General features: G+C 47.1%; 1 protein-coding gene across 1 annotated transcript in view; it reads right to left on the bottom strand.

Moving 5' to 3' along the window:
- The window catches only part of RYK (receptor like tyrosine kinase), a 108,448-nt gene that overhangs the window by 16,612 nt on the left and 65,196 nt on the right, over positions 1 to 26,640 (bottom strand). Inside the window, exon 10 of the mRNA XM_065410765.1 lies at positions 2,440 to 2,509. Coding sequence (XP_065266837.1) covers positions 2,440 to 2,509 — 70 coding nt within the window. The remainder of the gene's footprint in view (positions 1 to 2,439; positions 2,510 to 26,640) is intronic.

Genomic DNA, 26,640 nt, shown 5'->3' on the forward strand with positions numbered 1-26,640 from the left:
CCCTCAGTGACATCTCAAACCCCAGTGAATGGAGATTGTCTTGGATGACGTACATAACTCCCTTAAATACAGACCCCACAAAATCATGACAATAATTCATGTACACTACACCCATGCTATTAAGCATTCTTACATCCTAGATGCTTCCTATTTAGCAACACATAGTACTGCTTGGAGGCTTATATTTTTTTTTGCATCCATTCTACTCCTTGTTGATCATTGTCATAACACTATTGGCAGGATTTATCTCTTGATATGCAAGAATACTTAATAGCGTGAAGTATAGGTGGTGACACAATGTACCTGAGTCCACACCCTATATATGCTACTGTAATAATCTTTGTACCAAGCATGCCTTCTGAGATATCATTTAAAAACTATTTTCTGATCAATAATATCATGGCAATATGCATGTAGCAGCATTATATGTGACATTATAAACAGAAATTGAGTTTATGACTAAGGCCACATCTACACTACCGGCTAAATTGGTACTGCTGCGATCGATGCAGTGGTGTTGATTTAACGGGTCTGGTGACGACATGCTAAATCAATGGGAGAGCATCTCCCACTGACACAGCGCAGTGTACACACCGTGGTAAGTGGATGTAGCTACGTCGACTTCAGTTACGTTATTCACGTAACCTAGATCTATTTACCGTAGTAGTGTAGACCAGCCCTAAGGTTTGGTCTACTCTACAGAGTTTGGTCAACGCAAGGCAACTTATGTCGACCTATGAAGTATCTACACTTAATTTCACTCTCACCGACGGAACTGCCCCACTACGTTGACTTAACTACACCTCTATGAGCAGTGTAGTCAAGGTCGATGTAGTTTGGCATTGCTTACATCGACTGTTACTGGCTTTCAGGAGCTGTCCCACAAATGCACTACGCTGACAGTACAACTGATACAAGCGCTCCTGGTGAGGATGTGCACCATCAATAATACCAGGAGCAAAGTGTAAACAATGCACAAGCGATGTAATTACTGTGGCAGCGGTATGCTGACATAAGTCAGATTGACTTAATTTTGTAGTGTAGACATGGCCAATAAGTTTTCCGGAGATGTCTGGGGAATGGTCAAACCAGTTTCTCAGAGACAAAGGGCAAACTGATGCCTCAGACAGGTGTAAATAAGGCTGATGGGCCAACTACTCACTAAGCGGCCATCCTTTGGCAGGAAAGGGGCAAAAAAAAAAAAAATCTACATCTTAGTGAAGAAACAGCATGGAAAGTCCCCTTCCAAACAGACTGCCTGTTCTCCTTGCTCCCAGCTGGAAATACTTCCCAAAGGAAGGAAAGGACTATAAGAAGATGCAGACAACCCCAGGCCCCTCCACCTTCCCCATCGTTCATCGATTGACTGCATGAATATGGACAAAGGAAGCAGCCATTAAACAGAAATGGTCCTGGCCTAAGAAGTTTGTCCAGTGAGACTGTTGAGAGCACGTGGTAAGAAACTTTGCTTTAAATTTAACATAGTTTGTTAAGTTAGGCACTAGTTGCATTTTATCTTTATTTTTCTTGTAACCAGTTCTGACGTTTAGGACTCATTACTTGTATTCATTTAAAATTGCTCTCTCTGTAGTTAATAAACTTGTTTTATCTAACCCAGTGTGTTTGAACTGAAGTGTTTGGGAAACTCTCTTTCGGATAACAAGATGTGTGCATAGAATTTCTATTAATAAAATGACAGTCTTTAAATAAACTTGTACCATCCAGGAGAGGGCTGGGCAGTACAGGACATACATTTCTGGCGGGAAATAAGGACTGGGGGTGTGTTGGGGTCATCCCACAATATAATCAAGGCTAGCAAGAGCTAAAGCATGGCTGGTTAGCTGCAGCACACACAGACATTGCTGGGATTGACCTGCATGCTGCAGGCTGTTTATGAGCAGTCCAGACTAGAGGCTGGAGTAGTAAAGCAGTGTAAAGGGCACCCCAGATTAGAGGGCAGGGGTGATACCCAGGGTACACTCCAGACTATCTGTATGTCACAGTGGTGTACAGGAATTATTGGCAGGATTTTGTGATGACTGTGTTACTGGCTATGGTTGGAAGATAACCAGGGTGTGGATGCAAGTCTGACAGCACATATGCTGCCTTCTTCAGCATCAGCAAGACAGCACATGTAACAAACTTGTTAATTTATATGGTCTTTGGAGTAAGTGCCTGCAGCACCTCATGGGACGGTGAGGTGGTAAAAGGTGCATGCTAAACGCTCTTTACTTTAGTGTTTATTCTTAAAGGGTCTTTTCAGATTTTTATAACTTTGCCAAACATTTTTTGGCTGAAGTATTGTACATTTAAGTTGGGAAGTGATTTGTTTCTGAAATTTTTAGCACTGAAAAGCCACTTAAATATTATTTTCAATACACATGGATATAAATTTAATTTAAAGCCTCTTATGGTGAGAGTGAAAGTAGCAGTACTCACCTGTGATGAAGGCCTCGGAGTTTACAGCTTTCTGTCAGCATCATTGTCACTTGCACTTCTGAGGCTTGATCTAAAAAAAAGACAAGACAAGAAGGAACTGTGACCGATATTCATTCTGGAAACAAACTAAAGTGTAATTTTTTACAAAACTGGTTAAATAGGCACATGCACAAGTGACCAAAACTGATTTTCAACAGGCCAGTTTAAATAAATCAAGTGAACTGACTCAAGATCCTTCTAAAGTGAATGCAAAAGTAGTTATCTGCATTAAATGTTCTTTATTTTCAACTTGTAGCCAGCTGTGGATATACTAGATATTTTTTCACGCTTCAACTGCACACTAAAGAATACCCGATTTGATTTATTACTAGATTTATTAATTTTAACTAAATATAAAGTAAGGTGGGTGAGTTTTGATGGCCATTTTTGTAACACTGCTCCCTTCTTTCACCACCACCCACAAAAAATAATCCATACATTTACATCGAGAACTCTACAACAATCACATATTACAGCAAAGAAAAAACTGACCAATTCAAAATGAGGGTTTATTTTTAAAAAAAGTTTATACATTTCCTCTCCTAATTTTTTAAAATGTCTTTTCAAAAACAAAACAAGGATTACACAAACATATTCAGGAAAATCCCTTATTGAAGAGCTTTCTTACAACTGCTCCAGAATCCTTCCTACCCTCACATATGCATAGCCAACCTATGGAATTCACTTCCACCAGATACTGAGTCTGAGCTTGGTCGGATTCAAAATGTCATCTTGTTCACATAGATGCCTAATATTCAGTTACATTAGATAAGATACAAATGTAAAATGCATAAACCCTTGTACCTACGAGGTAAGTCTACTGGTTGGTGTGAGCAAAGAGTTTCCTGTAAGGGCATGTTACTTTATTAATGTCCATTATGAGGGGGTCACACCTTAATCTGCAATGTCTGGTATTGGTTACCTTTTGACCAGGATAGTGAACCACTGGTTTAATCTGATATGGCAATTTCATGTTAGTAGCAATCCTATGTTTGATTACTATAAACCCTCATCTGTAGTGCTTCCTGCCTGGAAGTGTTAGAGTTTCCCAGTGAGGCAAGAGGGGGTGTTTCTGAGCAGGGAGACAGGTGTTTGAAGCTGTTCTGAGCTGGGATGGAGCAGTGAGAATAGTTTGGTTAAGCGAAAGAGGGAGTAGAGTCAATTGGTGAATGTGTGTAGGTAAAGAGATGCTGGGGCGGGGGGGGGGGGGGGGAGAGAGAAGAGAAGGTGCTTGGGACAAGTATCACAGGGATAAATGTTGCTGTGTTGGTCCCAAGATATTAGGTAATATCTTTTCTTGGATCAACTTCTATTGGTGAAAGACAAGCTTTTGAGCTACACAGAGCTCTTCTTCAGGGATATATATCATTTTCTCCCCACCTGGCACCCTTTACGGCAGGAGAGTCACTGTACAAAATCCCCTAGTGGACTGTTAGCCTCTATTTGTGGTTATGCTGCTGGAAGCAAAGACCTGAAGCAGCTTAGTGTGCTCAGTATGATTTCTGTTAATCATCAGCCATTACTCCCCACATCAATGCTGGTACACAGGCCACACTGAAGATCTCATTGGACTGTTTGAACAGGAGTCCTAATTTGGAGCATTGGTAGCAGAGAGGAAATGGAGAGGAGTAAGGTACTCCGTTCACATTTCCTACTGCCATTCCTACAGGGCAGAATTCAGGTTATCTTGTGGGAGTAGAAATCTGTGTAGTATTTCTTGCAACAGGAGGCTTTTGGGGAGATATATGCTGCTGAGGCCTTAACTGAGCATTTCCTGGTTTTATAAGGCTTGACGTCTCATGTTATGAAAAGGTATGGTGAGTTTTCTGGTAAGCGATTTAAATATGCAGTGAAGGAGACAAAAATTCCTATGTAGTCTTGTGCACCAAATGAGAGAAACCTCAACATTTTATTAAGATGGAGACCTTGTCTACACTACAGAGTTTTGTTGACAAAAGTTAGCTGTTGTCAACAAAACAGTGGGGGTATACACCCTGAAATGCTCCTTCCGCCGATGTAACTCCTGTTATGCCAACAAAATAAAACCACGTCAACAAGCAACACAGAGCTTTTTGGGACGCTGAGCGATGCAGCGTCAGTGGAGACACTGAGCTTACTTATGCCACCCTAATTGGCCTCCAGGAGGTGTCCCACAATGTCCATCATGACCGCTCTGGTCAGCAGTTTGAACTCTGCTGCCCTGCAGTTACACAGACATGCGCCCATGGAATTTAGGCCCAGGAATTTCTGAAATTCCTCTTCCTGTTTGCTCGGCACGGACTGTTCACACAGCATGTTCCCAGCTGACCATGCTGGCTTTCCTCAACAGACATGGTCCTGCTTGGAGTACACCAGAGCTGTTGGATCTGTGGGGAGAGGAGGCTGTGCAGTTGCAGCTTCACTCAAGCTGTAGGAATTTTGATATCTATGGGCTGATTGCTTGTGGCATGCAGGACAAGGGACACAAAAGGGACACACAGCAGTGCTATGCTGAGATCAAGGAGCTGAGGCAGGCATACCAGAAAGCAAGGGAGGCCAACCATCGCTCTGGTGTGGCACCAAAGACATGCTGCTCCTATGTGAAGCTGCGAGCCATACTCGGTGGGAAACCCAATGCCACCACCGAGAGCCCCGTGGATACTTCGGGGGACTGGCGGCAACAGCCAGCAGTCAACCCCGAAGACCAAGTGGTGGATGAGGAAATGGAGCTAGAGGGGGGACGTGGGACATGTGATAGGGTCGTCTGGTGACGTGACAAGCCAGGACCTAATTTTGACTATGGAGGGGTCTGCCAATCCCAGCACGCTGACTCTGGTGTGCCTGAAGCAGGAGGGGCTAGCTCTGGTAAGCATGCCTTTTGCTTTGATATGCACACTGAGGATAGGAGACTACGGTCTCATTTACTTTGTTATATGACAGAGGAGGGATAAGGGGTAGAAATTAACAACAGAGCCTACACAGCTATGCAGTGGGGGACCAGCGGAAAAGTTTGTCCCAGGAATCCTCCATAGTGATCTCTAGGAAGCTTTCTTGTAGGTACTCTGCAATCCTCTGCCTAAGGCAGCTCTGCCAAGGAACCTTGTTTCTCCCCCATGCTGTAGGAACCTTTGCCATGCTAACCGGCAATTATTTCTGCAGGAACCAAAGTGACACACAGGCGAACATACGGACCCTGTCTGAAGCCACAGGCGTGCAGGAGCTGCACCCTTGCATCCTAGGTTACCCTCAGGAGTGAGATATCGGGTTTGATTACCCCAGCCTATAGAAAAGAGTGCAATAATTTAGAATATATCTCCCTAAGCACATGTAGTGACCCTCTTCGCAAACCTCCAGACCTTTTGTCCCTTTTTGCCCATTCCCTCTTCCCCCACTGAACTCACCATATTTGGGGCTCTCGCCGAGCTGTGTGCTACCCAAGGAACAATGAGAGAGAGGTGTGTGTGACTTTTGTGATTCACAGCTGTGTGTGCACTCACAATACTGTCTCTGTTCATTGTTTCTTTGATTTCTGCAGATGTGTCCTTGAGGACCAACTCCTACAAAGCAGTGGAGCACCTCCATCAGATAAGGAGGCGAACCAGCAGGAGTAAGGACAATATGTTTCACAAAGTGCTGCAGTCAACAGATACAGCAGATAGCAAAACAAGAGCGTGGAGAGAGACAGTTAATGACAAATTCAGACTGGATAGCCTGGAAAGGAGACAGGAGCAGGAGTGGACGATAAAGCTACTGGAGGGCCAGACAGAGATGCTCAAGTCCCTTATAGCGCTGCAGTCTGAGCACATCTGTACACGACTCCCCCTGCAGCCAATACAGAACGCCATTCCATGCCCTCCCCAAATTCCCTCAACACATTCCTCGCATGTACCCTTTGCACTCCCTCCCTAGAGACTGGTTTCATGATGAAAGCTGGAGTTACAGCTGTGAGAGCCTTAACTGAGAGACTGTTCCTCACTGGTATGTCCTGTTTGCAAACAAAACAAAACAAAACAAAAAAGGCATTTTATCCTTTTAATTAAAAGTATAGTCTTTGAAACAAAGTGAGTCTGTGTGTCATGCACACGGTATTTGCTGCTAAAATTCAAACAGTGGCTATAGGCAGGAACATTAGCTCACTACAATTAAAACTCAGGAAGAAAGCATTACGGGGGTCATTCAAGGCAGCAAGTAAACATTGCCTGGCCAAATGCATCATAAAGACACATTACTGGGGCTCTGTGTTCCCTGTAAGCTGCACGCTTGGGCAGCCGCGCAGGAGAGATGTAAGTGGCACCCAGCTGACAGCAGAGCACATACAGCCAGCAGCATGTGTTGGGTGCCCTTCCCCCCACATTGCTCCATCCTGCAGCTGCACCTGGGACCCTCCTGCTGGCTGTGCAGAGTGGGGGGGAGGGTGCTGATGTTAGGGTGTCCCCCTCCCCTGTACCCCATCTCCACAGAGCAGGGCAGAGGGGACAGCCTGGCTCAGGAGGACTCGGAGCTGCTGCGGTCTGAGCGCGTGCCTTTCTTAAAGAGACAGTGTACTTTTTCTGAGATTTCCCCAGCAGCCAGCTCAGTCTCTCTCTCTCCCCCCCCCGACACACTCTCTCTCCCACCCCATGTACCCCATCTTCACAGAGTGGGGGGGAGGGGAGAGAGACAACAGGGCTCAGGACCGAACAGGAGAGCTTTCGGTAAGCATTTTAGAGAGACAATGCACAGCTTTTCCCACCAGCCAACACACACACAGTCTCTCTTACACACAAGTCTCTTTCACACTCACCTCCCAACACATACTTGCATTATTGTTGTTACTTCTTGCTACTTCCTGCAATGCACATATATTCTCTTTAATTTTATTCTTTCCAAGTGTTATTTTAGTGTTTTGACTGGTCTATGCATTTCATAATTTTTATTTCTCTTACACTTAAAATTTAATTCTTTGAGTAGTGAGTTCTAAAATGCCTAACCTGGCTGGAGTAATTATCCCTATGGTAACTTTAAAAATATATATATATATATCATATCTAGGTTTTTTGTTTCTACTGGTGGCGCACATAGGCACATACCTCGGTGCACATAAAATGTATTCTGCACATGAATGGAAAAAATTAGAGGGAACATTGCTGGGGTCATTGTCAAAATGCTCCTTCAAAGCCTCCCTGATTTGAATAGCCCCCTGCTGAGCCCCTCTAATTGCCCTGGTATCTGGCTGCTCAAAATCAGCAAGCAGATGATCCACCTTAGCGCTCCACCCCTAGGGAAGCTTTTCCCCCTTCGCTCTGCAAATATTATGCAGAGCACAGCAGGCTGCTAAAACCATCGGAATATTATCCTCACTGAGGTCTAATCTGCCAAAAAGGCAGTACCAGTGACTTTTTTAATCTGCCAAAGGCACATTCAATGGTCATTCAGCACCAGCTGAGCCTGTTGTTGAAGCACTTCTTGCTGCTGTCTAGATTCCCAGTGTAAGGCTTCGTGAGCCAGGGGAGCAAGGGGTAGGTAAGGTCTCCCAGAATCACTATGGCATTTCCACATCCCCCACTGGAATCTCTGGTCTTGAAAGGAAGTCTCAGCATGAGCTTTCTATACAGTCTAGTGTTCCTAAAGATTCATGCATCACGACTCTTCCCTGACCAATCCACACTGATGTCAGTGAAACACCCCAGTCATCCACCAGCACCTGCAAAACCATAGAGGAGTAGCTCTTATGATTGATGGCATCGCAAGATGGTCTGGGGGCAAAATTGGGATATACGTGCCATCTATCGCCCCGTTACAGTCAGGAAATCCCATTGCTGCAAAGCTATCCCGTATTTCCTGCACATTACTCAAAGTCACTGTCCTTCATAGCAGGAAGTGACTAATGGCCCTACACACTTGCATCACCACAACCCCTACGGTGGACTTTCCAACTCCAAACTGATTTGCAACTGATCGGTAGCAGTCTGGAATTGCCAGCTTCCACACAGCGATCGTCACTCGCTTTTCCATTGTGAGGGCAGCCCTCATTCTGGTGTCCTTGCGCTGCACTGCTGGAGCAAGCGGCGCACACAGTTCCAGGAAGGTGGCTTTACATATCCAAAACTTCTGCAGCCACCGCGCGTCATCTCATACCTGCATCACGATCTGATCCCACCCCTCAGTGCTCATTTCCTGAGCCCAATACTGACAGTCCACTGTGTGCAGCTACTCTGTGAATGCCAGCAGCAATTTTGAATTATTTCTTTCCATTGCCCACAGCAGGGCAGGCACCACAGATTCACTTTGTTCCACAGCTCATGAAACACTGCAGGACCAGCTGCGTTGTGTTCATAATGCTGATCACCAAACTGTCAGCAGTTCAGGATCCATGCTTTCAGGCAGAGATGGCGGGCATACAGTTTACAGGGGCTGTTCAAAAACAGCACAAAACAAGGTCGGAAGCCCATGGAATGATGGGACAGAAAGAACTGCATCATGGGACAGTGAGCATGCCCCCATGATGCACTGCAATCTGTTCCCAGATCTCCCAGTGGCAGAAGATGGTGAGTTGCGCATTGGGATAGCTACCCACTATGCAATGCTCTCTTTGTTGATGCAAGGGCACAGACTGTGGACACTCTGCTGACTCAAGGAGTTGTGTGGATGTGCACAACCGATGTAATTAAAGCAGCTTAAGTCGACTAAACTCTGTAGCATAGATATGGCCGGAGTTACACAAGCAATACAGCCCTCATTTACCAGACTGAGATTGTTAAAATTTGTTCTTATGAATAGCTGAACCTTTCCAGAAAAATGCACCCTCTAGGAGAGACTAGACTTGGAAAATTCCAGGCCAAAACGTAAGTTACAAGAAGTTATAGGCCACTGGAAATGAGATCTCAGAATAATGCATAGGCAACTTTAATTACCAGTTTCATTCCCACTACAGTTGAGCCCAGAACTACTACATTGTGAGGAAAGAGGTTATTTCATTTTATGTTTTATTTTAAAACCTGTAAGCTTGGCTTGTATACCTCTCAGAAAGAGGAACTGACCCTGCACTCATGTAACTACTTTTTGGTATTTTAAAATTAGAAGTTACATTGCAATAATCTAGCGTTCCAGGTCAGAAGGTAGTTTAAATTGGCTGTAAAGTCTACAAAACAAGTTAAGCTTGTTTAGAAAAAACTCCTACAGTGACAATGAATTCATCCATCTCTTCACAGTAATACTGTTGCAGACAAGGGCTTTGTCAATGCCCTTCCTCTCTCCATCATGAAATCCAACAATGGCTCACTGAAAAACTACAGTATGTTCCATTGTTTCCTTTCAGCTCAGAAAGAACATTATATTTTAGGGGTAGGGCTCCCAAAGGATGATTGACTTCCATTCAAGTATATACAAAAATCCAAATCTTATCTTGTGAAACAGTTCCAGCATCCGTATTGTGTATTCTTATCAATATTATTTCCTTGTTTTCTATAAGTCAACCTGTTTCTGCGGGAAAACAAAATTATATAAATGCAACGCATTCAGGACAAACAATAGGAGCACAAAGCCAAATCCTGCTCTGAGTTACACCAACGACAATGTAGAGGAACCACATGAGAGTCAATGTAATTATTCTGGATTTACACCAGTTGAAGCTCAAAAGAATCTGGTCCACTACTTCCAAAGTTTCTTTGGAAGAATGACTCATGGCGAAAAGGATAAATGGATAGAAATAATGCAATTGTCCTGTTGCAGTTATTATAATTCATTTTAATAACTATTTTTTCATTAGTTATACTGACCAAGACATTACAAAATGGTGATATAATTGGGGTCGTAAGTCCATATTTAGGAACCAAAATAAGTCGCCTGATTTTCAAGAATTCCAAGCACCCAGAAGCTCCCACAGCCATCCAGCTTTGAATGTCCCCTGACATTCATGTAATAAGGAATGATTTTGATAGTGTCTATTTGTGCCCCTGGAGGATCTAGAATTATATATAGTGAAGTTCTACAATTGTCTTGCATCAGGTGTGCTGTACTTTGGATAGAACTTACAACAGCACACACAGAACTCTTCAGCACCTACTTCCTTTGGCATAGGGTATTCTGTCCTTATAACATTTGGCAGGATGTAGCCCAGCACCTGAGTGCTAGCATTGTGGGAAATCTTTGCACTTAGGCTAAACTATGGTGACTCCTTATAGTGGTCTTAACTTCCTCTACTTGGGCCATAGGGCAATTCTGTGATTGAAACCATGACAAATCTCTTGTATCAAAGCCTCTGTTTATGGGCAGTGCTATTAAGAGGCCACATTCTCCAAGATTATGACACTGAATTCATGTGTCAAGTTGCAACTTTGAGTTTAAGGGCTTGTCTACACTGGCACTTTACAGCGCTGCAACTTTCTCGCTCAGGGGTGTGAAAAAACACTCCCGAGTGCTGCAAGTTTCAGCGCTGTAACATGCCAGTATAGACAGTGCACCAGCGCTGGTAGTTGCGCCCCTCGTGGAGATTTTTTTTAGAGTGCTGCCGTGGCCCTTAACATTGCCAGTGAAGACGTGCCCTAAGCCAAACGCTCCAGGGTTCCCAAAAGGTAACAGAGCCACAAGTCTTGACACCTTGAAGACTTTAAAGAGCTACTCTAATCACCTTTTGAGATGTTAATTTGTTAAAGCTGCTTGCCTCTAAATGCTGATAGATATGTGCCAACACCCAACACTCCACACCATTACTGCAACTCAATGCTTTAGAGTTTGTATGTGGCATGATCACTACTTCTAGGATCAAAGCACCCAACATCCTGTTTCATGAGACTGCTCTGTGCCAATATTCCACAATAGTTCAATGTCTCAACAACCAAGAATTGAGTAATAGCAGAGATCAAAACCAAGATTGTCGAGCGACCTATAATTCTGGATGTCCAACTTGAGACGCCTTAAAGGGGTCTGTTTTACCGAAAGTGCCGAGGAACCTCTTAAAAAAAGCTTCTTCAGACAAGATGGACACAAATAACAGAAGGCATCCAAGATCACTAGTTGCTTTTGAAAATCTTAGCACAATGTCTCGTGTCAAGCTGTTGAGCATCAAAGATATCATGTGGAGCAGCATAAGAACAACCTGCTACTTCCAGCCATAGAACCAGGCTTATCACCTAGCTCTTGATATGTTTGTATTGGTACCTAGCACGATGGACTAGGAGCACGTAGCTAGCGGCTCAAACAGGGGGGTCCGTGAGGCGGGCCAGCACCAGGTTCAGGTCCCACTGTGGGATGGGGGAACTGACGATCCAATCCCTTAAAGAATCGGCCAGTCATAGCATGGGAGAATACCGTGTGGCCCTGCATCGGTGGGTGGAAGGCCGATATGGCCGCCAAGTGCACCTCGACGGACGAGGGCACCAGGCCCTGGGCTCTAAGGTGAAGGAGGTCGTCCAAAATGAGCTGGATCGGGGCAGCCATGGGGGAAACACCCCACTCATCGGGAGAACCAAGACCACTTTGTGAAGTAGGCTCAGCGCATGGAGGGTCGCCTGCTTTCCAAGAGGAAGCGCTGAACCCCTTCCAAGCACGTCTTCTCCTCCCGGCCTAACCATTGAGCCACCACGCTGGGTTGGGGTGGAGGAAGCGGCCCTGGTCCTGGGAGAGCAGGTCTGGGCGGGACAGCAACAGCTACGGCGGGGCGACTGCCAGGCCCATGAAGGTCCCATACCAACGCTGCCTGGGCCATGCCGGGGCAATTAGTAGGACCCAGACCTTGCCTATCAGTGGGAACGGGGGGAAGGCATAGAGAAACCGGCCCGACCAGGACAGGAGGAAGGCATTGGAGATAGCACCCCATCCCAGCTCCCCCGGAGCAGAACCGGGGACAGTGATGGTTCTGCCGGGTCGCAAACAGGTCCGCCTGGGGAGTTCCCCACTCTTGGAAAAGTCTGTACACCACCACTGGGTGAAGGGACCACCCGTGCTGAGAGGAGAAGTCCCTGCTCAAGCGATCCGCCTGCGAGTTCCGGGTGCCTGGTAGGTGGTAGGCCTGTAGGCAAATGTCATGGGCTATACAGCCTGAGGGCTTCCTGGCAGAGGCTCGGGCCCTGCCTATGTAAAACATCGAGGCCGTGTTGTCTGTGAGAACCCTGACCACCGAGCCCTCCAGGTGCGAGCGGAAGGCCATGCATGCCTGGACGTTTATGTGGGGGCCAGGTCCTGCGCAGACCACAGACCTTGGGTCTGAACGTCCCCCACATGGGCTCCCTACCCCAGGTCCAATGCATCAGACACCAGTTCCATCGATGGGGGCCTGCCTCTGAATAGGACCCCGTGGAACATGTTCCCCAGGGAGGACCACCATCATAAGGAGGCGATCACGTGTTTGGGCACAGTGAGGACTTTGTCCGTCCCGTCTCTGGCCTGGGAGAACGCCGAGGCCAACCAGAGCTGGAGGGGCCTCATCCTGAGTCTGGCGTGGCGGAACACATATGTGCACACCAACATGTGACCGAAGAGCTGGAGGCATGCTCTGGCTGTTGTCACTGGAAACCTTGTGACCGTGTCGATGAGCCCTTTCAGGGCCTCGAACCTGTCCTGTCGGCGGGAGGAAGGTGGTGGCTGACGTGCCGTCCAACGACCGCCCCGATAAACTCTATGTGTTGTACCAGGACTAACGTGGGCTTGGTGTCGTTTACCAACATGCCCAAAGTGGCGCACGTGGACAGAAGGAGCGCCACGTGATCCCACACCTGCGACCAGGAGCTGCCCTTGACCAGTCAGTCATCCAGATAGGGGGAAGATCTGGATCCCATGGCGCCTGATGTAGGCAGCCACCACCGACATACACTTTGTAAATACCCTGGGGGTAGTGGACAGGCCAAACGGGAGGACCGTAAATTGGTAGTGCTCCTGCCCAACTCTGAAACGGAGAAAGCGTCTGTGCCCCTCGAATATATGGATGTGGAAGTACACGGCCTGCAGATCGAGGGCGGTGTACCAGTCCCCGGGATCCAGGGAGGGAATGATGGAGGCCAGGGAGACCATGCAGAACTTGAGCTTTACCGTGTACTGGTTCAGGATGGGCCTAAGCCCCCCTTTGGCCTTCGGGATAAGGAAATAGCGGGAGTAGTACCCCTTGTGTTTGAACTCCACTGGCACCACTTCCACCGCTCCTAGGCCAAGGTGCCACCCCACCTCCTGCTCGATCAGAGCCTCGTGAGAGGGATCCCCCAGGAGGGATGGGGACGGAGGGTGGTCAGGTGGGGTGGAGGTAAACTGGAGGGTGTAACCCCAGGAGATGGTGTTGAGGACCCATTGGTCTGAGGTCAGCTCCAGGAGGAAAGCACACAACCGGTTGGAGAAGGGAAACTTTATTGTGAGTGGATCCCTGATGAGAACTGTCAGGGTGCCCCCGGGCATCCCGTCAAAAGTGCCGTTTCCCTGCCTGTTTGCCCTTGGAGGACCCCCCAGGCTGGAGGGCAGGCCGAGACTGCCTCTGCGGGCGTTTTATAGTCCCACGACTTTTTATAAGCAGGCGTGTATTTAGAGTGGGCGGCCTGGGCGGGAGCCTGCTGCGGCTTATACTTAGGTTTAGCCGGAACATAGAGGCCCAGAGTCTGAAGCATCATGTGGAAATCTTTCAGGCCATGCAGTTTTATAACCATTTGTTCCACAAACAGAGCTTTGCCGTCAAACAGGAGGTCCTGCAAGGAGGTCTGCACCTCACTGGACAGCCCAGAGAGCAGGAGCCACGACACCCTTCTCATGGACACCGTGCAGACCATGGACCGCGCGGCTGTGCCCGCTGCATCCGATGCTGCCTGCAGGGTTGCCCTGGCAGCCGCTGTACCCTCCTCCACCAGGGCTTTGAACTCCTTCCTGTCACGTTCCTGGAGGGGGTCCTCGAATTTGGGCAAAGAGCCCCACAGATTGAACTCATACCTGTCCAGGAGAGCCTGATGGTTTGCCACCCATAACTGGAAGCTCGAGGACAAATAACTTTTCCTTCCAAATGAGTCCAGCCTCCTTGAATCTTCATTTTTCGGAGTAGGAGCTGGTTGGCACTGCCGCTCCCTGTGGTTGACCAACTCGACCACCAGGGAGTTAGGGGCAGAGTGGGTGTATAGGTATTCATGCCCTGTGGCAGGCACAAAATACTTGCGTTCCGCTCTTTTAGAGATGGGGGCCAATGAGGCCAGGGTTTGCCACAGGGCATTTGACATTTTAGCCACCCCTTCGTGGAGAGGCAAGACCACCCTGCCCAGTAGAGGCGGACAGTATGTTAAACATGGAATCCGAGGGCTCCTCCACTTCCTCTGCCTGGAGGTTGAGGCTTGATGCCACCCTTTTTAATAGTTCTTGGTGGGCCTTAGAGTCCTCCTGAGGGACGGAAGGAGGAGGGGCTGCAATCGCCTCATCAGATGAGGGGGAGGAGGCCGGCACAGTACTTTGTGTGTCCACCGGCACCGGAGGATCCACCACCTGGTCGGTCTCCGGGCACGGTGCCGAGGATGTACAACCTATCGACTCCTTCCTCGGAGGTCCGGAGGCCGACGGCCCTTCTGAGGCTCTGGCCACCAAGCAAACACCCACTGGCGGCTGTGTCGGGGGCCACGATGCCCACTGGTACAATTGCGCCAGCCACGGGGCCCGGTGCCACTGCACCTGCCGTGGCACCGGGTGAGCGGGCTGTTCGGCCTGGCTGGCCTGACCCATCGATGGATGGCTATGAAGGGAGGCTGGGCTGATGTATGACCTGGACCGGGAGGAGCGGTGCCGACCCCGAGACCGTGACCTCGATGTGGAGGACCGGTACCGTTGGTAACAGCTGCTCAGCGATCGGCTCCGACGGGCGGATCCGCGATGGTGACTCGCCGGTGATCGACTCCCGGGGCTGCGGGAGTGTAGGGATATTAAAGAAGGTACTAACAGTGATTCCCCCAAGAGACAGTGACCCCCTCATAATTTGGCCCCCACACTTTAAAATCCAACAGTTTCACCAAGTACAAAAATCTCTTGGTTCTTCTGTTAAAACTTGCAAGATACTGTCTGTAGAAACCATTGATTATATCTATCCTGTAAAAGATATTTTACTACTATGTAAAACTTACAAACAAGTTAATTGACTTTGTTCTTGAAGTAATTGATACAATGTAAACAAACACTATAAGCTGTTAAGTGACTTTCACTTCATTCAACGGCTCCTAGGACAGACCCCCACCCTCTGTGATTAAAGGGCCGGGAGTCTCAAATAAATTAGCACAAACTCTGAAAGTGGTGGAGACAGTAAATTAAAATATGGTTAAGGTATGGAATGTATGCTGATGAATGCTTGATATACATGGATGGTTAGGGAGGTGCCAGCCTAGAAAGGAAGTATCCATCGGCCGAAGAATGTGTCAAGTGGATGACCAGAAAACCCCCGGAGGGTAAACTGGGATCCACCCCATCACCTGGAAGGATGAGAAACACAAACTTTGGACAGTGTGGAGCCACCAGGAATGTACCACTTTGGACAGGAATGTGCCATCTGCTGATTGAGTCAGCAACAGCAGGATGAAACAGCTCCCATAGACTAACATAGGAATTAAATCCTATAAGAATGGACTCTCAAGACTGAGGACTTTGAGTCTTTGGTTCTGCTGCCAACCTCCAGGAGCATCAGGTGCATCTGACACAGACTCGGCTCCATCCTCATGACTAAGATACCTGGCCAGTAATTTGGCATGAGCAACTTCTAGGCTGGTAACTATAACACCTATACAGAACTTGACTGAATGATTGTGTAAATGAATCTATCTATATATATGTGTGTGTATAAGGAATAAGTAGTGATAGGAATACGTAGTCAAACAACGTTGTTTACTTTTATCTTTTGCTTAATCAGTATATTTACAATAAATGTGGCATCTTTGCCTTATCCCTCTTAAGATCCTGCTGGTTTTTATTCTATTGGTATAACAGGAGCAGTGCCTTGGCGGGGTCCTGGAGCAGGACGACAAACGGGAACGGCGTTGACATTTGTGTCGCGACCGGCTACGATAGCCCCTCCGAGACAAGGACCTTCTGTGTCGTCTGCCTCGGTCCCATCGGTGTTCGCTCCTCGAGGTGGAGCGGTGTCTGGAGTCTCGGTCAGACGGAACCCAGCCAGACAACCTGGTGGGAGTCGACGGCGACCCAGGTGGACTATGCACGGAATGGTTGCTGAGTGGCGAACAGCATCGCGAATGTTCCCTCAACCGAGACCAGTACCGAGTCGGGGGCGACTGCCAAAATCCCAGTGGCGGCTTCCCTCTGGAGCAAGAGGCCAACGTTGGCAGTGCTCCTGGTACCAGCATTGACATAACGTCCCGGGCCGCCTGCAGGGCCTCTAGCACGGAGGGCATCTGGACATCCGGGGAAGCCTGCTCCGACTGGGCCGGGCTACTTCGTTCGACTTGAGTAGGAGGCCTAGAGGCCGATGGGGATTGAGGACTGCCCAACATGTGTCTAGTCTCTGCCCCAGATTTACTCCGGTGCCGTGGCGGCGAAGGCCTCTTCTTAGCCTTCTTGGTGTGCCCCGTGGACGGGACGTGGTGCCGACTAGTAGTTGGCACCGGGGTGTCGCCGTGCACTGACATCACGGTGCCGACTTGGAGCAGCACACCGGAGTCGGGATCAACACCAACTCTATGAGGATAGCCCGGGGCATAATGTCTCTCTCTCTCGGTCCGAGGCTTAAACGACTTGCAAATCTTACAGCGAGAGCTGAGATGAGTTTCACCCAAACAGCGTAGACTGTCCGCGTGCAGATCACTCACTGGCATCGGGTGCCTACAAGTGTCGCATGACTTAAAACCTGGGGCATACCCCGGCCCAGTTGCACTACCTAAACTAAACTAAACCTAATTGAGTACTAACTACAGGTCACATACACTGAATGAACAAGAGTTCTAGGGACAAGCTATAGCAAAGCTGGAGCAGAGCAGTTCCGAAGCACCTTCACTGGCAGCAAGAAGGAACTGGGGGGGGGGGGGGGGGGAGTGCGCAGTGCCCCTTATACCGTGCCATGGAGGTGCCACTCCAGGGGTTGCTAGGGGTGCTCCCCTACAGGTACTGCTAGGGGAAAAACTTCCCACACTGGCGCACATGGCGAGCACACGCACCTATTGTGGAATACACATGAGCAATCACTCGAAGAACCTTTGACATTTCTCAGCGTGGAGAGCTGACAGAGCTGCTGAAGATGCTGTGGGAGAACTCTGAGGGAATCACAGAACCATCAATGTGGAATCGGCAGGCAGGCAGAGCCGGCTGCTGCTGCGGGGAGATGGGGGGGGGGGGGGAAGAAGACTGCTGTGCTGAGCTATGGGCGGGGGTTCCCCGTCCCCCAGGCTTGGTTGCTCAGGCTGCTGTCTGAACTTATGCCTTGGCTACACTGGCGCTGTACAGCGCTGCAACTTGCTGCGCTCAGGGGTGTGAAAACACCCCCCCCCCCCCCGAGTGCAGCGCTGTAAAGCGCCAGTGTAATCAGCGCTCGCAGCGCTGCAAGCTATTCCCCTCGGAGAGGTGGAGTACTTGCAGCGCTGCGAGAGAGCTCTCGCAGTGCTGGCGGCGCGACTACACTTGCGCTTCACAGCGCTGCCTTGGCAGCGCTGTGAATTCTCAAGTGTAGCCAAGGCCCTAGAGACAGCATGCCGACACACTTCCCCAACACACAGTTTCTGTCTCTTCCCCCTCCCACCCCACACTCCCTATCACACACAATCTTCCCCTCCCCCCCATACACTTTAGCTGAAAAGCGGCTGGCAATCTAGTAAGATGCCGATGGAATGATGGAATTGAGAAACCTGCATCATGTGATGCTGGACCTGTGCCATGAGGCAGGGCCGTCCTTAGGCATATGCAGCTGTGTAGGGCACCTGAAAAATTGGGGCACCACTGGGTCTGTGTCCACCCTCCCACCTCTTCCTATGCCTGTTCTGACCCTTCCTGCAGGCTCCCACCACAGTTGGCTGCTGCAGCCTGGTGAGTCTTCCTTCTGAAGGAATTTAATAAGCCTTCCAGCCTGCCAGACCTATTAGCATAACACTGAAACTGTTAAAGAACCATTCAAGTGGTAATGAAGCCATTTAACAGGCATTTGCCAATATACTGTCAGTTTCTAAATTTACTGACAAAAACAGTTGTGCATTACTGTAATATTATTTTCTCAGAACATGTTAGTCTACTACAGGACCTTAGTTTAAAATTTGCTTTAAAAATATTTCATTAGTGAGTTGAAGATTATAAAATCACATCTCTAAAAAATCCTTGCATAGATTTTTAGATGCACCATCATCTTTAGCCTTAAATGCTCGGATCTTCAGACATAGTTTTTTTAAATAAATCCTTCAAAAGACCACCCTTATCTAAAATACACATTTTAATTACTATAGTAAAAAAAAAAACTTGCTTCCGAAGTCTTCCTGTCCTTTCTGCCCATCCCTTTCTCCCTTCACGTGCCCCACCCCCAAGTTTAGTGCTTTTAATTATGTACCTTCTGCATGTCCAGTCTTCACCATCTGGCATGCAGTGGAAAACATGCTTCATTTTCTTTAGAAAGAAATTGCAGAAGAGTGTTTTTTCAAATGTAATTTGCTTCATTTGGATGGAAGGGGGTGAGCAGGGTGAGGGAGGGAAGAGAGGAGGGAGACAGTGGAGAGAGGGCAGGGTCTGGGGTGGAGCAGGAGTGGAGTATGGGTGGGGCCACAGGCAGAAGAGGTGGGCTGGGGAGCTAGCCTCCCCAAGCGGAAGTTTCACCCACTGCCCATGACAGCAGGTAAGAGTGAGTCGGCTCCCGCAAACTCAGCACGGGCCGTATTCACAGAGCCGAATGTGCCAGCACCGCGCATTCTGCGTGAGGGAGAGGGTATAGGGGTCTCTGTGGGGAATTGTGACTCTCCACTGCCGTGAGGCGGGCTGGGCATCTCGGTATCCTTTGCTGTCTCATCCCTTCCTGCCCCCGGGCTGCTGTCAGGCATAGGGGCACCAGTTTAATAATACTGCATAGGGCCCCATAAATCCTAAGGACGGCCCTGCCATGAGGCATTGCAAACCCTTTCCAAAAGGCCCTGAGGCAAGTTGCACAGTGTGATAACTACCCACAGTGCACTGCTCTGTCTCGATGCAAGAGCTGCTTCTGTGGATGCGCTGCGTCAACACAAGGAACATAGTGTGGACATGCACTATAGCTTTAATTAAAGCAGCATAATTTTTGTTGACAACTCTATAGTGTAGACAAGGCGAAGATGAACTGAAGTGCTTTTTAGTAACAAAACTTAAATTTGTATATTTTCTTAATGACTTAACATCTTAGAGAACATCAAATACATTATATCTGAAAATTTTTAAAAATTCCTCATTTGCTTAATGTCTAAGATGAGAGTTCGGGAATCTGTTTCTTCTGAGAAGTTCAAACACCTAATGCAGGCTAGAAGATGCATTCCTTGCCCTACTTCAAGTGTTTAATGCTTTGACAGTTTAGGGAATCTGTCTGAACAATTTATGATCTCACACAAAATTCATGAACTATGTATGTATTTTTACCAAGCTGCAAACTCCATTTTCAACGTGCAGCCCCTTTGCCTTCTCCATTGTCGGCTTGCCTACATGTTAGACTGAAATTCCAAAGGCTAGTGACAAAGAAATAACAAGAGGTTCATTGCTTAAAGGGCTCTCCCATTGAAAAGAAATAGCTGAGACAATAAGATAGCTCCTACCCAGAACTGGTTTCTCAGGGGATTGGTCGCCTTGGCAACGAGGTCAACTGGTAGGGTCTCTGGTCACCTTTCAAGGCTGACGAGAGAGTCATCTGACAGAGGAAACTGGAAAGTTATGAAAAGGGATCAATCTGGAGTACTCGGCCACTTTTCTCCAGCTGAGGACAAAGGAGAAGCAACTGAACATGTAGCAGCCTGATGAGGTAGGGGACTCTGCATACCTACCTGAACACAGATGATCCTCCGATGACTTCCAAGGGAAGGGTGAGCTAGTGGGGGGCACTGTGTTTAGGATGTTTGTTGTGTGCTATGTGATCTGTACTATCTTGTGCTTTATCTGTTAAGTAAAAAAGCAATGGTGTTAGAATCTTGTGCTAAATGTCTGTGATTTATGCTTTGCACTTACCACAAGTCTCCTGAGAGTTAAATGGTAACCTAGAAGGTTCACACCTTGGGGTGGAGTTCTGGGAGAGGGGGTGTTTACACTACTGGGTAGACTGAGGAGTCAGCACTGATCCCAGGGGCCAGGCAGCTGGACAGCAGGTTCCAGCTCCAAGGAGGGGGTGCTAGAAAGTGGATCTGTACTTCAAGAATGTGCTTAGGATGCCCCAAACTGGGGCAAGTGGCTGAGCTCCATTCAGGCTCAAGACTTAAAACACCGGGGGATCAGCATCTAGTTTCCTTCATAGCAGTCTGGTGAGTATATCAGAGGGGGTGTTCAACCGGGACCTGTGAGATGTCATGAACAAATACTGGAGAAACAGGAGCCTGGGAGGGTAAGAACACCTTTCAATTTACTTATTATAATGTAGCTATGTGTACTTTTAAGACTACAAAGATATTGACTTAAGCTCAAACATTTTTGCATTAAAAAAAATCTGTAACCTTTAACAAAACTGCACACAAACAAGCTCTTGCCCTCTTACTACTTCATGTGCCACAAGTCTAACTCTTCTCAACATGTTCTTCCCTTTAACAAGCCCTGCATGAATCTGAGAAGAGCCAAGACACTAGACTGCCTTCAACTGGTTTGTGACAGCTGAAATAGATGTAAATGAACACAGGTAGTACTTGTCGAAGCCAAACAGGTAAGTTAAGAAGGAAGTCAGAATTTGTATGTGTGCGAGTTGTCAGCTATCCAACATGGCCTGTTTGCATCATGCTGGAAACCTTTCACTTATAGGTCCTCTGGATGCATCTTGGTTTCTCTGAAGGAGCCTGAAACATCTGGCAGAACACACCATGGTTCCTAAGTTCTACTTGATCAGCAACTATGCTGATGAGATAGACTCCATGTGGAGATGCAGTTAGGTTGGACAATGATCCAGGGCCAATTCCAGCAAATAGGCCGGTCACAAACATCTGAAGCAGATTTGAGAATCCTTGACCAGTATAGATAGGGAAACTAAGATAACAAATTCTCTTCTTGGAGCTTAGCAAGGACTCTTGTTACCAGAAGCACTGGTGGATAGACTTAAGCCTCCATCCACAGTGGACAGACCACTGGAGCAGGCACATGTCTACCTCTGTTTATAATGGCATCTAGCACAAAAGGGCCTTGATCTTAACCGAAGCCTCTGGGCACTTTATTTATGCACATTATTTATATCATGGCAGAATAGAACTGTTTTATTGCCCTCATCTTTACAAACAAGTTAATTTTTAGGGGACCCTAGAATCTGCACACACACAAAAAATTCCAAGTATAGCAGAGAAAATCCTTTAGACTCTTGTCAATACTCTATCATTGTTATTAAAGAGGTGAGGGAATCTATGATAACTGATATTAAGAAACAGCTTCACTAGTGAAGCCCAGAACAAATGAGGGGGGGGAAAATCCAAGAAAAGTTTCCATTAAGATGAAATTTTAAGTACCCAGAACCCAAACTATGGCCTATTGTAATGGATACAATAGGTGTTGTTTCTGTGCTGTTAAACAATCTATGTGCATCCCCAGGACTGATTTCAAGCTGGCAGATACTCCAAGTAACAACAGGTTTCAGAGTAGCAGCCGTGTTAGTCTGTATCCGCAAAAATAACAGGAGTACTTGTGGCACCTTAGAGATTAACAACAGTTAATTTCTGCATCTAAGCTGAAAACCCCTAAAACCACTAAAGCAACTGAAGAAACCTAAGTCACATTACAAAAAGCAGAAAACAAAGAAGGGGCAGTTAACCCAGGAGACCCGCCCTTACTGCTGAATTGATTTGCCAGTCTTTTCTTCCTTCTGAAGATATACTTACATGATGCTAATCCAACTCCACTCAACAAAAAGAAGGTGACAAAGTTCCAATCACTTCCTATAGAAGACTATGGTCCTTTCCCACCTCAGTCAGCAAAACTTCCCAAGGAACCACGTTGCAAGTGGGAAAGATAACAGGAACTAGGATGCCTAAGAGAAGAAAACTGACATACTGAAAATACAAATTGTCAATAGAGAAGGTGGGTTTAAATTAAGAAGATTAGAACACTTCTACTGAACTCACTTAGCCTCACAAGTAATCAGGAGTGACTGGTAATGGGAGACAATGATGACCCCCCATTGTGGTTTTTCAGATGCAGTATTGACAGAACAGCCTTCCCAACCAAAGCAGCCTGTGCTACTCTGATTGAATATCTTTGAATATTGCTGAATAGATGCTGACCTGCCCTAAAGTAAGCATGTGTAACAATCTTGAAAACACAAAATATAGCGTTTGCAGCCTTTTTGCTTGCTTGACAATACAGAGTGAACCTGAAAAAGGGCAGTCAGGCCAAGATAAAACTACGGGTGAATGATTATCCCTTGAACTAATTCTATGAACTGGGCCATCCACAGATCTGGACTTAGCCTTCATGAAGTGGGATAAATCTTCTTCCAACTGGTATCAGAGAAGCAAAGTGAGGGCTGGAACTCTTTCAGAAGGGCTGCTTGTGAGGAGGAACTGGGTCTGAAAGGGTGAAGCAGAAAGGAGCAGAATCTGGGATAAGGAGAATTGGATTCAGAAAATTCCTTTGTTGTGGCGACCCACCCCAAACAATTCCTCCCCACCCCCCACCCCTTTAAAAAAACAAAAACAAAAAAAACCCAGGAGACCCTGTAACTAGCTTAAATTCTATAGCTGGCCTCTGTTATTCCAAGAATAAAACTAGAGAAATTAGAAGTAGTTGTAGTGTTGGCTACTCATGTCACACTAAAAGCTGCAACCTCTGAGATCATCTCCAATTGCTGAAGGGCCGTATCATCTTTGCACAATGAACAATATTCCCCCAAATTAACTGAAAAGAGAAATGGATGGTGATAAAGGAGGACAGAGCTATGATTTTACAGTCTTTGTAGAGGGAAAATTAACTTGTCACATTTATGACTCAATAGGTCATAGGTTCTATGGGGAAGGGTCCAAGCCTACCTTTGGGACAGAAAAGCCCTAGTCAACCTCTGAAAAGGTATTATGTTTAGCATTGATCCATCCAGTTCCTCTCCTGGCTCACCACCTCTAGGCCTATTTCATGAAGGGGCAAAGTGGCTAGCGATTGGAACAGCATCCCTCTCAACCAGATCTGCCTTGGGTTTCCCCGCTTTGGTGATGGGGCAAGTGAGAGCTCTTATCTAATGGGTGTTTTTTTTTAAATAAATCACTTTTATCCATAAATGCCCCTTTTTAAAAGTTCTATTGTCAGTCTCTACTTTTGCATCAGATTATATGTTCATTCTGAAATCGGTTTCTCTACCAAGGTATTTCCTCCACTACTACATGCACACATTAGATTGTTATTGTTGGATTACTCATGCCTGAACATAACATAAGAACATAAGAATGGCCATATTGGGTCAGACCATGGTCTATCTAAGACAGTATCTTGTCTTCTGACAGGGGCCTGTGCCAGATGCTTCAGAGGGAATTAACAGAACAGGGCAGCAATCAACTGATCCATCCCATCATCTAGTCCCAGCATCTGGCAGTGAGGCATGGGGACTCCCAGAGCACAGGGTTGCATCCCTAAACAGCCACTGATGGATCTATCCTCCATGAACTTTATCTAGTTCTTTTTTTAACCCAGTTACACTTTTGGCCTTCACAACATCCCCTGCCAATGAGTTCCACAGCTTTACCACAGCGTTGTGTGAAGTACTTCCCCTTTATTTTAAACTTGCTGCCTATTAATTTCATTGGGTGACCTGGGGTTCTAGTGTTATTTGAAGGGGGTAAATATCACTTCCTTATTCACTTTCTTCACACCATTCATGATTTTATAGACCTCTATCATATCCCCCCTTAGTCATAGAATCATAGAATATCAGGTTTGGAAGGGACCTCAGGAGGTCATCTAGTCCAACCCCCTGCTCAAAGCAGGACCAATTCCCAACTAAATCATCCCAGCCAGGGCTTTGTCAAGCCGGGCCTTAAAAACCTCCAAGGAAGGAGATTCCACCACCTCCCTAGGTAAAGCATTCCAGTGCTTCACCACCCTCCTAGTGAAATAGTGTTTCCTAATATCCAACCTAGACCTCCCCCACAGCAACTTGAGACCATTGCTCCTTGTTCTGTCATCTGCCACCACTGAGAACAGCCGAGCTCCATCCTCTTTGGAACCCCCCCCCAGGTAGTTGAAAGCAGCTATCAAATCCCCCCTCATTCTTCTCTTCTGGAGACTAAACAATCCCAGTTCCCTCAGCCTCTCCTCGTAAGTCATGTGCTCCAGACCCCTAATCATTTTTGTTGCCCTCTGCTGGACTCTTTCCAATATTTCCACATCCTTCTTGTAGTGTGGGGCCCAAAACTGGACACAGTACTCCAGATGAGGCCTCACCAATGTCGAATAAAGGGGAACGATCACGTTCCTCGATCTGCTGGCAATGCCCCTACTTATACAGCCCAAAATGCCGTTAGCCTTCTTGGCAACAAGAGCACACTGTTGACTCATATCCAGCTTCTCGTCCACTGTGACCCCTAGGTCCTTTTCTGCAGAACTGCTACCTAGCCATTCGGTCCCTAGTCTGTAGCAGTGCATAGGATTCTTCCGTCCTAAGTGCAGGACTCTGCACTTGTCTTTGTTGAACCTCATCAGGTTTTTTTTGGCCCAATCCTCTAATTTGTCTAGGTCCCTCTGTATCTGATCCCTACCCTCCAGCGTATCTACCATGCCTCCCAGTTTAGTGTCATCTGCAAACTTGCTGAGAGTGCAGTCCACACCATCCTCCAGATCATTAATAAAGATATTAAACAAAACCGGCCCCAGGACCGACCCTTGGGGCACTCCGCTTGAAACTGGCTGCCAACTAGACATGGAGCCATTGATCACTACCCGTTGAGCCAGACGATCTAGCCAGCTTTCTATCCACCTTACAGTCCATTCATCCAGCCCATACTTCTTTAACTTGGTGGCAAGAATACTGTGGGAGACCGTATCAAAAGCTTTGCTAAAGTCAAGGAATAACACATCCACTGCTTTCCCCTCATCCACAGAGCCAGTTATCTCATCATAGAAGGCAATTAGGTTAGTCACGCACGACTTCCCCTTGGTGAATCCATGCTGACTGTTCCTGATCACTTCCCTCTCCTCTAAGTGTTTCATAATTGATTCCTTGAGGACCTGCTCCATGATTTTTCCAGGGTCTGAGGTGAGGCTGACTGGCCTGTAGTTCCCTGGATCCTCCTCCTTCCCTTTTTTAAAGATGGGCACTACATTAGCCTTTTTCCAGTCATCCGGGACCTCCCCCGATCGCCATGAGTTTTCAAAGATGATGGCCAATGACTCTGCAATCACATCCGCCAACTCCTTTAGCACCCTCGGATGCAGCGCATCCGGCCCCATGGATTTGTGCTCATCCAGTTTTTCTAAATAGTCCCGAACCACTTCTTTCTCCACAGAGGGCTGGTCACCTACTCCCCATACTGTGCTGCCCAGTCCAGCAGTCTGGGAGCTGACCTTGTTTGTGAAGACAGAGGCAAAAAAAGCATTGAGTACATTAGCTTTTTCCACATCCTCTGTCACTAGGTGGCCTCCCTCATTCAGTAGGGGCCCACACTTTCCTTGACTTTCTTCTTGTTGCTAACATACCTGAAGAAACCCTTCTTGTTACTCTTAACATCTCTTGCTAGCTGCAACTCCAAGTGCGATTTGGCCTTCCTGATTTCACTCTTGCATGCCTGAGTGATATTTTTATACTCCTCCCTGGTCATTTGTCCACTTTTCCATGAAAAGTCATCACTTTTCCTAGCTAAATGGTCCCTGTCCTTTTAATCTCTCCTCATATGGAAGCTGTTCCATACCTTTTTGCTGCCCTTCTCCATTCCTTTTCTATTTCTAATGTATTTTTTTTTGAGATGCGGCGACCAGAATTGCATGCAGTATTCAAGGTGTGGGCATACCATCAATTTATATAGTGGCATTATGATATTTACTGTCTTATTATCTATTCTTTTCCTAAGGGTTCCTAACATTGTTAGTTTTGACTGTAGCTGCACATTGAAAAAAGAAATCATCACCAGTCATCAAACAAGTCCTGAAGCATTTGTT

The sequence above is a fragment of the Emys orbicularis genome, chromosome 9, assembly GCF_028017835.1.
Source record: "Emys orbicularis isolate rEmyOrb1 chromosome 9, rEmyOrb1.hap1, whole genome shotgun sequence".
NCBI classification, from domain to species: domain Eukaryota; kingdom Metazoa; phylum Chordata; order Testudines; family Emydidae; genus Emys; species Emys orbicularis.